Source organism: Lemur catta, chromosome 12 (genome assembly GCF_020740605.2).
Source record: "Lemur catta isolate mLemCat1 chromosome 12, mLemCat1.pri, whole genome shotgun sequence".
NCBI classification, from domain to species: domain Eukaryota; kingdom Metazoa; phylum Chordata; class Mammalia; order Primates; family Lemuridae; genus Lemur; species Lemur catta.
The window spans coordinates 20,586,422-20,601,486 of NC_059139.1; the positions used below are offsets into that span (position 1 = coordinate 20,586,422).

The 15,065-nt window shown below is 35.9% G+C and overlaps 1 protein-coding gene across 2 annotated transcripts in view; it reads right to left on the bottom strand.

Annotated features, from left to right (window-relative positions):
- Nucleotides 1-601: 601 nt before the first annotated feature.
- The window catches only part of ZFR (zinc finger RNA binding protein), an 81,304-nt gene continuing 66,840 nt past the window's right edge, over nt 602-15,065 (bottom strand). For both annotated transcript variants that reach the window (XM_045565796.1, XM_045565797.1), the window contains 3 exons: nt 8,605-8,716; nt 8,387-8,484; nt 602-2,197 (listed from right to left, as the gene is read on the bottom strand). In XM_045565796.1, the coding sequence (XP_045421752.1) occupies nt 2,018-2,197; nt 8,387-8,484; nt 8,605-8,716 (390 nt within the window). In that variant the 3' untranslated portion in view covers nt 602-2,017. The remainder of the gene's footprint in view (nt 2,198-8,386; nt 8,485-8,604; nt 8,717-15,065) is intronic.

A 15,065-nucleotide genomic window follows, 5' to 3' on the forward strand; every position in this document is an offset into this window, starting at 1 on the left:
TTCAATTGGAAAATAAGAAGTATAGCATCTTCACTCATTGTCATGATAGTTTTACATGCGAAAACATGTAAAAAGACCTATAATGGTGCCTGCAATCAGTGAATAATAAAGGTTGATTCCTTCTCTTAAGAGAGCTGTGAGAAACAAAACTCTAAATTTTACTGGATGACAAAATATTCAAAGAAGAGTAAAATGAGATCCAGAAAGAGTAAAAATATATTTAAAAAAAAAGAAAGAAAGAAAAAATGCTTGCTCAAGTTATACAGATAATACAGGTTGAGCAAAAATACTTGGGATCAGAAGTATTTTGGAATATTTGCATTGTATCAGTTGAGCATCCCTAATCCGAAAAGCTCCAATGAATGTCATGTTGGTGCTCAAAAAATTTTGAATTTAGGGATACTTAACTGGTATTTGAGAAAGCCCGAGTTTCCTGTTCTATTTCACCAGTGGTCTCCCATAGTTTCCTGGTCCTCTAAGATTCTGGGGGAAGACTCTGACCCTACAAAGAAACTTAACCAATATGGTACTGAATTATAAAATTTTCTAGAAATGCTCATGCCATAAACATTTGTTAGGAATAACAAAATATAGTACCCAATAAATTTGAATATGATTTTACTGAAGCCTTAAAGTCATTTCAAAGCAAAAGTAGTTTATGATGTCAACTCTAACATACATTTAAGTCATTACATGAATGTTTTTATTTGTGTATTTCACTTGTAGTGCTGTGACAACAAAATGACATCTGCGTACCAGAGCATACATACATCAACAGTAAGATGTAACTTTTCATTACACCACTGCTAGAATATTTAGCTTTGTGTAGGAGACATAAGCATGTAAGATGGCCACACCAAATAATTTTCTGTTTTTTTCTTAGATAATTTTTTATCAGTAATACTTTACCAACCTGTTAATAGAACTGTAAATTATCTGGGTGATGGGGTGTATGGGGGAGATCATTCAACTGTGTTATACTGTAATAGTTGCTAGAGTAATCTCACACACACCAATAAGGAGCTGTCACTATAATTAAGGGCTAGTTACTGTTGTTAGTTGAACAATGATAAAGTTCTTTTGAAAATATTGGTTAGCCCACGTATATGTGAAAAATGCCCTTTCCACTTATACAGAAGAAAAAATATTCAGAAAGTTATTTTTGGCCTTGCTATGTCAAAAAGTCAACTGTACAAAGATCTACGTGTTAAACCTAAAATTATAATTTTAAAAGTCTATTAAAAACAAAAATGTCATGCATTTTTATTATCTGTTATGCAGAGGCTTTAAAACTGTTGCAAGACCATATAGTATATATTAGCTTTTATACTGCTAATGCACAACTAACAGCAAACTTGATTAGATTAACAGAAATCTGTCTTAATTACACCTTTATATATCACACTAGAGAGACAAATGCCACAAGATCCGCAGAAACATTCAGTTCTGAGCACTCAAATGGCAAAATAACTTTTTGTGTTGTAATCCTTCACATATAGAAAAAAAGAAAAGATTCTGCAGTCTCACGTTACAAAAAAACGTACTGCTGTAAAATATTAAGAAGGGGTAACACAAAGTAACTTACAACTAGTGTCAAAAGCAAACAAAATCTCTAAATAAAAATATCAAAATACACAGAGCCAACTGAAGAACAAATCCTGCATTAAATACAGTAAAGATTTAATAGGACAATGCACTAGTTAATAAAAGACACAAAAATGGAGGGTGGGGGGAGCTAGGGTAACCAGAAAATAAAACAAAAATAATGGGGAAAAAAATCTGAACCACTGTTTTCCCCCTAGTTAGAGCACAATGTTTTTTTTTTTTTTTGGTGTCTTTCCATTCATATAATACCTAACACTGTACATTAACTTTTTAATGTCATAGAAAAACTTGGTTCTTCTATGAAATTCTTTAAATTCTTGATAAATTTTTCAAAGGAGACATTATTATGAATGAAAAACAGCCAACAAACGGGCACCTGTTGTTTTTAACACTGAGGATTTACAAAAACTTTTTAAAAGTTATCATAATCTTTTTTGTCTTTTTTCCCCTCAGCTTCAAATCCATCAACTCCATCGCTATCCCTTCTTCGTTTCCTGTTGTTGTGGATATTAAAACGTTGGCTCATTTGGGGTAATGGATCCATGCCTAGAACTTTGTGTATCTGGCGAAATGCAAGGAGTCTCAATGCAAACTGCAACAAAAAGAGTCAGAATTTAGAGTTAATTAAAAAAACCCAAATAGTAATTATTACATTTACAGCCCCCATATAATATAAAAAAATGTTTAATGAAAGAACAATGAATTAGTTTCACAACTGCAATAATCCATATATTCTGATGTTTTTATTTCCAGGCTTTTCTAGGTGCATGCTATTTTGTTTTCTAAAACATCAAGTTAAAAAATTTGTTTAAACATATTTAGCATTACATTAAAAAAAAACTGTCCTGAAACAATATAAATCAAAAGAAAAAAATGTCTGTGTCATTGAGTGAGCCCTTCTTTTGTTCATAATTTACATATTTTCCCACGTTTTCTTTGGATGCCCAAGTATACAGGGCTCAGGCACAGGGTGCATACCCACCTTCCAAAAAGAGAACCAGGCTTCTTCAATTTGTTTTTTCATTTAACCATTCATTCATATGCTTGTTCACTCTAACAGATGTCTAATTAAGCACTTATTATGCTACAGTATAAATGATAAGCGAAGTTTTTGTTTTCATGAAGCTCGACATTTAATGGAAATGAACACAAGAAAAATAAAACTAAATTAACTACAAATTATGAGACGTGACATCAAGGAAACAAGCAGGATGTTGAAAAATGGGAGCTACTTTTTTTTTTTTTTTTTTTTTTTTTTTTTTTTTTGTGAGATCCCACAGAGAAGAGACGAATACTTGCTTTAATAGAGTGGTTGGTCATGGCCTCTCTAGGCATGTGGTAGAGAGCATATAATTTAGGAACTGCAGTTATACTCATGTGGATGTACCAAACTTATTTAACTAATTTTCTATTGGTAAACAGTGGATTGGTTCCAATATTTTTATTATTGTGCTACAATGAATGTCTAAAGATGTTTCTGTGCATTTAAGTGACAAGTTCTGTAGAATGAACTTTTATCCAGTAGAACTGCTGAACATGTAAAACTGTTGGATACTGACAAATAGAATTCCAAAAACATTATATTAATTAACTATCCACCAATAATGTATATGCAAGTTTGCTTCCCCATTCTGGATATTGTACATTAAAAAAAATTCTCTGTTGGGTGTGGTGGCTCACACCTGTAACCGTAGCACTCTGGGAGGCAGAGGCAGGAGGATTGCTTGAGGTCAGGAGCTTGACACCAGCCTGAGCAAAAGGGAGACTCCATCTCCACTAAAAAGAAAAATTAGCCTCACACCTGTAGTCTCAGCGATTCAGAAGGCTGAGGCAGGAGGGTCACTTCAGCCCAGAAGTTTGAGGTTGCAATGAACTATAATGATGCCACCGCATTCTAATCAGGGCGACAGAGTGAGACTCTGTCTCAAAAAAACAACAAAAAGCAAAAAAACAAAAAAAACCTCATAAATATGATGGGCCAAACAATACCTGATTGTTATTTGCCTTAGGTTTAAAGATACTATGCAAAATTTCTGATAATTCTTCATGGCTTTCTATATTTACATTTTCCTTAAAAAGATCTTTCCTATGTAAAATTATACTTCTCTTGATACTTTGATAATTTGTATGCATCTGTTTTCCTCAGATGATTAGCCAATTATCTCAATAATGACTTGTCCTTTCCCACTGATTAGAAGTGTCAGTTTTGTTATACATTAACCCCCTTATACCTAATGGTCCAGTTCTAGGCTCATCCATTCTAAAGGTTTGTCTACTTCTGTGCCACAACTATATCGTTTAAATTTTTGTTGCTTTATAGGATGTTTTGATATTTGGCAGAGTTGAACTTTTCCTGGCAACTTTCTTGTATTTCCAGTTGAAAATTAAAATTAATTTTTTAAGCTTTATCTTCCTCACCACACCGGAATTTTAATTCTTCAAAAATTTTTTTAAATTAAAAAAGGGAGAGGGGGAAACGTTCATATCAAATGTTAATTACCATCAAGCTGTCAGCAGAACTCTGAGCCAAAATGAGACCCTATTGTTGTCTAAGGTAAGACAAGATAAGGCAAACGTTGGCACTGAACCCCATCATCTTATCTTTTACCTCATTTTCTTCTTTCACTATAATTCTAAGCCTTGAAGATGATGCTAGTATCACTTAAATGGACTGTTTATTTACCTTCAACCAGAAGGATTTGGTATTTACTACAAGCAGTCTTAAAAATGTACCAATACTGAAAACTGGTTTTACAATGAATGAGTCTAAACTGCTTCCTAACAGTAGACAATGCCCAAATGATCCCTTGCTTGGTATACACAAAAAAAGTACTATTCAGTAATACAATTAAAAAAGGCTAATTTGCAAAATTACAGTAACGCTGGATAACTTATGAGAATATGTTCCTGAAATACTGATCATTAAGCAACAAACCAAGCTCAAGCAAATTAATTTTCTGCCACTGTGGAAATATGAATATAATAAAAACACTGTGTATCACTGAAATCCTTATGATTTAAAACTAGAAAATCCTTGTTACTTCATGAATAAAAAAAGATTTTTACTACATGATGATGCCTATGTAAGAATATCCTTGGCCAGGTGCAGTGGCTCACACCTGTAATCCTAGCACTCTGGGAGGCCAAGGTGGGAGGATTGCTTGAGTTCAAGAGTTTGAGACCAACCTGAACAAGAGCAAGACCCTGTCTTTATTAACAGAAAAAATTAGCCGGTGTGGTGGCATGCATGTGCCTGTAGTCCCAGCTACTCGGGAGGCTGAGGCAGAGGATCACTTGAGCCCACAAGTTTGAGGTTGCTGTGAGCTAGGCTGATGCCATGGCACTCTAGCCCGGGCAACAGAGCGAGACTCTGTCTCAAAAAAAAAAGACTATCTTTGGCATCAATGTCAAAAGATTTCATAAAATCTTGAAGAAAGAGGGACTTCTGAAATATGATTTAATTTATTCCTCAATTTATTCAAGGAGGTTTCACAGTCACTTGATTAAATAGCAGCTTTCACTATAGAGTTATAACTTTCAACTTAATTGTTCAGACTATTTTTTTTGAGACAGAATTCACATATCATAAGATTCACCCTTTTAAAGTGTACAATTCAGAGGTTTTTAGCATACTTACAACGTTGTTCAACCATCACCACTGTCTAATTCTAGACCATTTTCCTCACCCTAAATGGAAACCCTATAACCAACAGCAGGTTACTTTCCAACACCTCTACCCCCAGGCCCTGAGAACTACTATTGCCTATAATGGACATTTTGTATAAATAAGAACACACAATATGTGGCTTTTGGTCTGACAGCTTTCATTTAGCTTAAGGTTTTCAAGGTCCATTCATGTTGGGGCATGCGTGAGTAATTCATTCCTTTTAATGGCTGAATAATATTCTACTGTATGGATGTACTATATTTGCTTACCCTAACATTCATCAACTGATGGATATTTACATTGTTTCTACTTTCTGGCTTTTATGCATAATGCTGCTATGAACATTCCTGTACAAGTTTTTGTGTGGACGTATTTTTTTCAGTTCTCTTGGGTATATACCTAGGAATCAAAAAGAATTCCTAGAGCATATGATAATCTATGTTTAACTTGAGAAACTGCTAACCTGTTTTTCAAAGTGGCTGCTGTTCAGAATATTTTTAATCCCTGTTTATTTTCTTCAGCTGAGATACAGACTAGTTACTGGTTACAGTCACTCATGTGTGAATTTATTGTTCCAAAATTTTTCCCCAGATTAGACAATTCCAGTTCCTTAAAACTTTGCCTCATATACCTGCTTTGAAAATCCTGAAAGTCTCAAAATTATCTGTGGTCAGGACATTATATAGCATTCTACTTAGTATACAATTATTAGAGATTTTCTGCCAGTATTGGGTGTTTCTCTATCTCATTTAAGCTGTACAGATAACTTTCGAAGGTGAGAATGAAGAATATTTATCATAATATACTAATTCTTTACTGAGAGACTTATAAAAGGTCCTTCCCAAAGATAACAAAATACTATTTTCTTCTGCATTAATAGAAAATACCCAAAGATATCTGCTTATGATAATGCATATTAATACATTTCTACCACAGGGAACATTCTTACTGATCATCAGCTATTCTAATACTAGGAATTTCTAAATGGAGGAATACTTCGATAAGTAAACCAAGTTATCATTTGAGGCTTGGGTGCTCTACAATCTCATTTTGTGTGTGTGGTTTGTATGTATTTCTTGAGTTTTTTTTTCTTTTGTTTTGTTTTTTTGAGACAGAGTTTTGCTCTGTTGTCCCAGTTACAGTGCAGTGGCATCATCATAGCTCACAGCAACCTCACATTCCTGGGCTCAAGCAATCCTCCTGCCTCAGCCTTCCAAGTAGCTGGAACTACAGGCATGTGCCACCATGCCCAGGTAAATTTTTCTATTTTTCGTAGAGCTGAGGTTTTGCTTTGCTGCTCAGGCTGGTCTCAAACTCCTGGCCTCAAGTGATCCTCCCACCTCAGCCTCCCAAAATGCTTGTATGTATTTCTAATGTCTGACAAGAAGAGCAAATTCTACCATTATAATCAGCAATTATTTAAAAGCAAACTAAATTTAATGACTGACACAAATTATTCCCAAAAACATCTTCGAATTTTAAACATCATTAAGGACTTAAAGTTTACTTTATAATCCATTTCCTTTTTGGCGTGGCATGAGGAGGGGAGATTAATTAACCCTATAAATGTTACCTTTTTAAAGGTATGTTGATCCGTTGTACACCTATAGAAAGGATTTTAATAAATGATAAAGGCTGTATCTGGCAGAAGCAACTTAAAAAGGATCACTGGAGAAAAGATATATAGAGGTATATAAGAACAAAGGTAAATATTATGGAAGGAAACAAGATAAAGACAAAGAGGGAGAAACATTAACATGGGCACTACAGGCCAACAAGAAACCGAAATTGACATTGGAACAGTGTAGGAGCTTATTCATGGAAGCCTTCTATGATTTTTGTTTTTTTCTAAAAAAAAGAGCTTATTCAGATTTCACCAGTTACACATGCACTCATTTACATGTGCACGTGTGTCATTCTATGGAATTTTATCACATGTGCAGCCCTTATGTTATATAAGCATCACCACCATCAAGATGAGTACTCAACTTTACCATTGCTACAATACTCTTTTTAGAGCCACACCATTCTGTCATCTTCTTTTTTTAAGACAGAGTATTGCTTTGTTGCCCGGGCTAGAGTGAGTGCCGTGGCGTCACCCTAACTCACAGCAACCTCAAACTCCTGGGCTCAAGTGATCCTACTGCCTCAGCCTCCCGAGTAGATGGGACTACAGGCATGCGCCACCATGCCCAGCTAATTTTTTCTATATATATTTTTAGTTGGCCAGATAATTTCATTCTATTTTTAGTAGAGATGGGGTCTCGCTCTTGCTCAGGCTGGTCTCGAACTCCTGACCTCAAGCGATCCACCTGCCTCGGCCTCCCAGAGTGCTAGGATTACAGGCATGAGCCACTGCGCCCGGCCTGATTCTCTCTTCTTATCCTTAACTCCTAGGAACCACTCATCTGTTCTCCATCTCTATAACAGTTATTTCATGAATGTTACATAAATGAATCATACAGTTATGTAATTTCTTCACTTTTAATAAAAACATTTCTACCTCCTAAAACCAGACCACTTTCTTCAAGGCCACATTAAAAAAAAAAAAAATGCATACTGTTGGTTTTTAAGTGCCTGCTCCTAATGCTAAATTTCTTTTCCCTTAAATTTATAACTAACTTGGCCGAGCCCAGTGGCTCACGCCTGTAATCCTAGCACTCTGAGAGGCCAAGGTGGAAGGACTGCTTGCGTTCAGGAGTTCCAGATCAGCCTGAGCAAGAGCAAGACCCCGTCCCTACGAAAAATAGAAAGAAATGATCTGGACAGCTAAAAATATATATAGAAGAAATCAGCCGGGCATGGTGGTGCATGCCTGTAGTCCCAGCTACTCGGGAGGCTGAGGCAGAATGATTGCTTGAACCCAGGAGTTTGAGGTTGCTGTGACCTAGGCTGACGCCACGGCACTCTAGTCCAGGCAACAGAGTGAGACTCTGTCTCAAAAAAAAAAAAAAAAAAAAAAGATTCTATTAGTGAAATTTAGTAAAAGGTAAATTTTTAAATACCCTCTCTAAAGGCTTACTTACTAAAGAAGTAGAAGAATGAACGTTATATAGTAATGTCATCTAAAAGGACAGTAGCTGAACAAAGCTTTGGACTTAGGAATACTAGTACCTGTGCACTGGATGTGATGTCTTCACGCTGCTGGTCAGTCATTGTTGCTAAGGTATCAAAGGGATCCTTTTCACAAGGATCCAGAAGTCCGGGACTACCTATAGCAATCACAATAAGGAGAAAAGAGCATTAGCATTATCTATTTGTAAAAGAAGAGCTCTTACTCAGCCATCAAACAAGCAAAGATTTTACTTCATTAAAAAAAAGGTAAAACTTACCTTTAAGAATAATTCCTGAAGAAATGCATTCAAAAACTCTTCTCAGCGCATCCCCAGGGCTCTGAGGACTAGAAGCACTACTGATTGCTTTCTCTACTAATAACTCCATAGCCTAAAAACATAAAAATATGTTTAACAGCTTACACACCAAAGGAATTATTCACTTTCAAACACAATGACAAATTATGAAGCATCATTAAAAATTTTAAAGAGGGAAAAAGTTACATAGAACAAGTCAAGTTACATATACTATAAAAACATGCAGGCCAGGTGAGATGGCTCATGCCTATAATCCTAGCACTCTGGGAGGCCAAGGCCAGAGGACTGCTTAAGCTCAGGAGTTGGTGACCAGCCTGATCAAGAGTGAGACCCCATCTCTACTAAGAATAGAAAAATTGGCTGCACCCGTAGTCCCAGCTAACAGACAGGCTGAGGCAGGAAGACTGCTTAAGGCCTAGGAGTTTGAGGTTGCAGTGAGCTATGATGACATTCTAGCCGGGGTGACAGACGAGACACTGTCTAAATAAATAAATACATTTTGAAAAGATTCTACAATTTGTGCTTAATGAAGAAAAATACAAAAGAGTAACAAATTTTTAATTATTGCTATCCTTTACTATTAAAATATGACAGCTCTTAAAATTCTTTACATTAGGAGGCTTCTCATTTGAAAAAAATTGTTTAGATATTTAGGGCTCATATACATTTGTTTTCTGATACCTATAGACCAGCGGTGCCTGACCTTTTTGGCACCAGGGACTGGTTTCATGGAAGACAATTTTTCCATGGATGGGGGTGGGGGGCTCAGACGGTGATGGCAGAGATGGGGAAGGGAGTGGCTGTAAAATGAAGCTTTGCTCACCACCTCCCTCCTAAGTTTCACAGAAGACAATTTTTCTATGGGGGGGGGCAGGGTTGGGGGGAAGAGCTCTGTAGCCTGGTCCCTAACAGGCTGCAGTCCAGGGGTTGGGGACCACAGCTATAGACTGATGATGATGCTAGGGAGTTACAGCAGAGTAAGATTCTACTAAGTAAAAAACACTTTTGTCTTTCCTTTATAAACAATGAGTATTATCTAAATTTTCATTTGGCATAACTAGACTTCTATTATTCCTAAGTAAAATACAAATTATGCTTTCACTGTAAATTATATTTGAGAGACTCAAATTCTAAACCAATGAATAAAAGACCAAAGTAAAAGTATAAATTTAGAAAGCAGGCAACCCATTATTTTGAAGGGTCTATTAGCAAAACTTGTTTTCACTTAGATTTTTAAAAACTGAACTATCATTCACATAAGATTCATCTTCTTAAAGTGTACAATTCTGGATTATTTAGTATACTTACAAAGTTGTTCAACTGTCACCATTATATAATTTCAGAACATTTTCATCATCTCCAAAAGAAATCCCCATAGCCATTAGCAGTCATTCTTCACTCCTCTAATGCCTGGCAACCACAAAACCTCTTTCAATTTCTATAGATTTGCCTACTCTGGACATTTTATACAAATGAAACCATACAAAATGTGGCTTTTTGTGTTTTCTTTCACTTAGCGGCATGTTTAAGGTTCATCTATGCTATAGCCTTTGCTTGAATTTTAAATAAAACTACCAATAGCAATTCAAAGAAACCAAATAGTTTGGAACCACAATGAAATCCTTAAGATGACAACGGAAGCTGGGAAGACATTAGTGAGAACCCACTTTTAGTTATACACTAAAAAAAGCTCAGAGATTTAACCAAGAGATAAAAACTCTGTCAATCTATTCACTCCAAGGCCATTTCTCAGTATTGCTTAAATAAGACTAATTCTAAAAAGTTTGGACATACGGATATTGTAGTCCCAAACAAAAGAGGAATACATTTTAAGAGAGATGGGAATTTAAAGAAACAGTGCACATAAACAGCTATGAAAAATGACAAACGGCAGCATGAGAGATTGAAAAAACCCCTGAAAATAATGGATGCTCATAATGATAAATGCAATGAAAAAGATGAAGATGATTCAGTTTATTCAGCTGAAGAATGCAGGAAGATGTTCAAGACGTTATTTTAAGAAATAAGCTTCAGTCATCTAGAAAATTCTATGTATATGTACAGAATCTCTCTCATACTTTAAGACGACAAAAGACTGAGATTCTAGAGGATAAGGCTATTGCCATTTATTCTGAACTCCCCTGCACAGCACGAGTGGCCAGCATATAGTAAATACTCAGGAAATGTTTATGAAATGAAGTAATGTGAGAATAACTCGGACAAATCAGTGATAAACAAAATCAAGGATAATTAGTAAAATATTGATGCTGTGCTTAAAATATAAAATTGAAGTCATAAAATATGTAACTTGCCATAAATGCCTCAAATTTTTACTGAGTATTTTTAGAGAATGTTATGAGAAAAGAAATAATCAGCTATAATTTAGGTTTATGTCAAGACATCAAAAACTCAATATATTAATACTTAAACATGTACAATCTAAAAGTCAACTATCTATTTGCCTTCTGAGATCTGCTGTGAAGCAAGCAATTAAAACATTAATTTCCTGAACAACATGGTTATTTTGCAAGATGTCTACAGTTAAGAGATCTCTGAAATATATGTATTCAGAAGTAAAAGGACAGCATCAAAGATGAACAGAATCAAATTAGGGAAATGACACTTCAGGCTATAATGTAAAGCATCTTGATGGCTAGAATTATTGAAGAGAAATGCTCTACATATTAAATAATTCAAAATCAAGGAGTAATATTTGAGTTTTTAAAATTTAACTTTTATTAATAATTTTTTTTGTTTTAGAGACAGAGTCTTGATATGTTGCCCAGGCTGCAGTACAGTGGCTATTCATAGGTGCAACCATTGAGCACTACAGCCTTGAACTCCTGGGCTCAAGTGATCCTCCCACCTCAGCCTCCCAAGTGGATGGGACTACAGGCGCTCGCCACTGTACCTGCCTGTAATATTTGCTTTTAAAAAACACTTATAAAGTGTATTTTTTCCTTGTCATCTCCAGTTTTAATAAGAATAACCCTTACTAAGTGGCAGGCACCATGTTAACTGACCACTTAATGCATAATTTCACTTAATTCAAGGTTTAGTAAAAAAACAAACTTAAGAGGTTGAGTAGTTCTGTCCACGGTCATGTATCTAGGTAATAAAGCTAAAATCTGAACCCATGTCTTTCTACTCAAAATAGTATTTTTCCCTATAACCACCAATGTTTCAACAAGTATCCTTCATCAGTGGGTGATCCAGAGAGAACATATTAACTGGTTTCCTTGGATATTAGTTTCTAGCTCTGGTAGAGGTAAAGAGTCATCTTTAAAAAAAAGCCCCAAACAAAAAAAACATCTGATGAAATTACAGTAAAACAGGCACTTTCACTGGCAAGAGTATAAACCAGCAGAAACCTTTTTAGAGCACAACTGGCAAGCTCTGTCAAAATTTGAAAAGGTATATACTAATTAATCTAGTAACATCAGTACCAAGGATTTACAATAGGGGTATCATACTTAACAAAACCACAAAAAATGTTCAGTGCAGCTGCTTATCTGCAACAGACTGGAAACAATCTCTAGCACTAGGAGGTCTGTTTAACTAACAGCAGTAGTAGTAGCAGTTACCCTCTTCACCATTACAGCTGCCCCTTATTAAGTGCTCATCCAGCACTAAGCACTGCTCTAAGTCTTCCCATTAATTAACCAATTTTAATCATTACATCACCTTCTGGAGGTAGACACGACTATTATTTCCATTTTACAGATAAAGATGTTTGTGCTATTAAAATAGGATTTTATAAATACAATTACAACAAGCAACTGTATATAAAAAAGCCACTTATATATTCCAGTTGACATAGATTATTGATAAATGCATGACAGACTTTCATTTGTAAGCTCATTTGCAGGATGTTGTACTTCTGTAATATATGTACAGCACTTTATTTCATATGGTGAAAGATATAGAAAGTCTTAATAAAAACTGTCACGTCTTCTGAGGAAAAGTTTACTTACAGCTTTTGGGGATTCAGGGCTGTGTATGCAGTTAAACAGATGGTTTCTGTTAGGGGGTATCTAAATGTTGAGTTATTATATTAAAGTTAAAGTGAATGAGACAATAAAGTTCATGTATAAGTTGCTGATTCTGGCCAGGCCTGGTGGCTCATGCCTGTGATCCTAGCACTCTGGGAGGCTGAGGTGGGAGAGGTGGGAGGATTGTTTGAGCTCAGGTTTTGAGACCAGCCTGAGCAAGACCAAGACCCTGCCTCTACTAAAGATAGAAAAAACCAGCTGGGCGTGGTGTTGCAGGCCTGTAGTCCTAGCTACTCGGGAGGTTGAGGAAGGAGGATCACTTGAGCCCAGGAGTTTGGGGTTGCTGTGAGCTAGGCTGATGCCATGGCACTCTAGCCTAGGCAATAGAGTGAGACTCTGTCTCAGAAAACAAAACAAAACACACACACACACACACACACACACAACATGTGCTGATTCTTTTGCAAGCTAAGAGAATGTTAGCTCTTTGTCCTGAGATATCATTGTCCTATCATTTTAAAATTCTTCACTGGTTCTACCAGTGACAGCCAGGAACTTTCTTATTACAAGCCACAACCACTAAAATCTATATTACTTATAAATACCCCTGAAAACCAATAAAATATGTGGAAAGAATAAATTCAACTATTTCAGCTGCTTTTTAGGCAGAAAGTATAATTCTAGCAGTTTTCTCCACTTTTCTTTGGGAATGGTTCCTTTACATTTGATAGAGCATTCTTTTTTAAAAAAAAATAACAAGTAAAATTCACATAAAATTTACCATTTTAAAGTGAATGATGCAGTAGTACTTGGTACCTTCACTACATTGTGCAACGACCTCTATTAATAGTTCCAAAACATTTCATTCACCCCGAAGTAAAACCTCTTATCCAATAAGCAGTTTCTCCCCATTCCCATAGAGACATGCATTCCGTCTCTATGGATTCACATTGTTTTCTTTTTTGAGACAGAGTCTCTCTCCCTGTTGCCTGTACTAGATAGAGTACAGTGGCATCATAGCTTACTGTAACCTCCAATGCCTGGACTTAAGTGATCCTCCTGCCTCAGCCTTCTGAGTAGCTATAGGCTAATTTTTTATTTTTTGTAGAGACAAGTTCTTGCTACATTACTCAGGCTGGTCTCAAACTCCTGGCCTCAAGCGATCCCCCCACTTCGGCCTCCCAAAGTGGTAGGATTGCAGGCATGAGCCACCATACCGGGTCTTGGATTTACACTCTTGATATTTTGTATAAATGGAATCATATAATACATAACCTTTTGTGTCTGGCTTCTTGCACTTAAAATGTTTTGGAGATTCATCCATACTGTGACAGATCTCCCACATCCCACTCCCAACCCCATGGAGTCTATGCTGCCCAGGCTGGTCTCCTGGGCTCAAGGGATCTTTCCTGCCTTAGCCTCCCAAGTAGCTGAGACTACAGGTACGTAACTACTGTGCTCAGCTCAATGACAGATTTTTTTTTTTTTTTGTGAAATACTCCTCATCCTAATATACTGTTTAGAAATAAAATAAATAAAAATTTTAAAGAATTATATGCCTTTTGTAAATTACTGCAGGTATACTATTCTAAGAGAGGTTTAGCTAGCACATAGCAATTCTGACATCAGATCAATCTTACAACACAATTCTACTTATATTTTCTTTATTTCATCATCATGGATTCATGACAATAGAACTAATTTAAAGGAAGAACACCATTGTTAATATTCATTGCAATGGTAAAGGAAAGGCCATAAAAGCAGGCATTGTTACTTAAAAATTTGTTCTAAGTAATATGAAGGCTAAATAAAATTCAAGATAATAAGGTTCATAAGAATTTCAAATTTCTTTGATGAAAATCAAGAAGTTACTTCTGTTTGTGGTGATAGCACAGAGCTAAATGGCAAGATCTATTACCCTCTGACATGATTATGATTAAGAAATATGTTAGAATGTATACACTACTGCTATCCAAGCAAAAATTTAACAGCTTGAATCAAACAGAGGAAAAGGCCAGTAAGAGAGAACATTTCTAAGAAACACAGTGTTTATTCTGCTTGGGCAACTCTCATGTAGGCCCTAACTTGACTCTTCAAAGAGAAGATGCGGTAGGGTTGGTAGCTGACTGAACTAAATCCGAAAACTTTCACCAGTAGCCTCCAATTTGGAGAACGAATGAATCACATTGTAGGCAGTACCAGGAAAAGAAACTTTTTTAAAAGTAAAAACCCGTTCTGACCACCTTCCATCTCACCAGAGGGAAGAAAAGCACTAGAATGTGCCATCCTAAAGACTGTGAAGATTAGGAAAGAGCAGAAGAATCATAATTATCCATATCTAATTATCTCCAATAATAAACAGACATTTGGCTAACACATAGATAAAAGAAAAAATAAATAAGAACTTCCAAAGGAGTAAAAGAAGTAGGG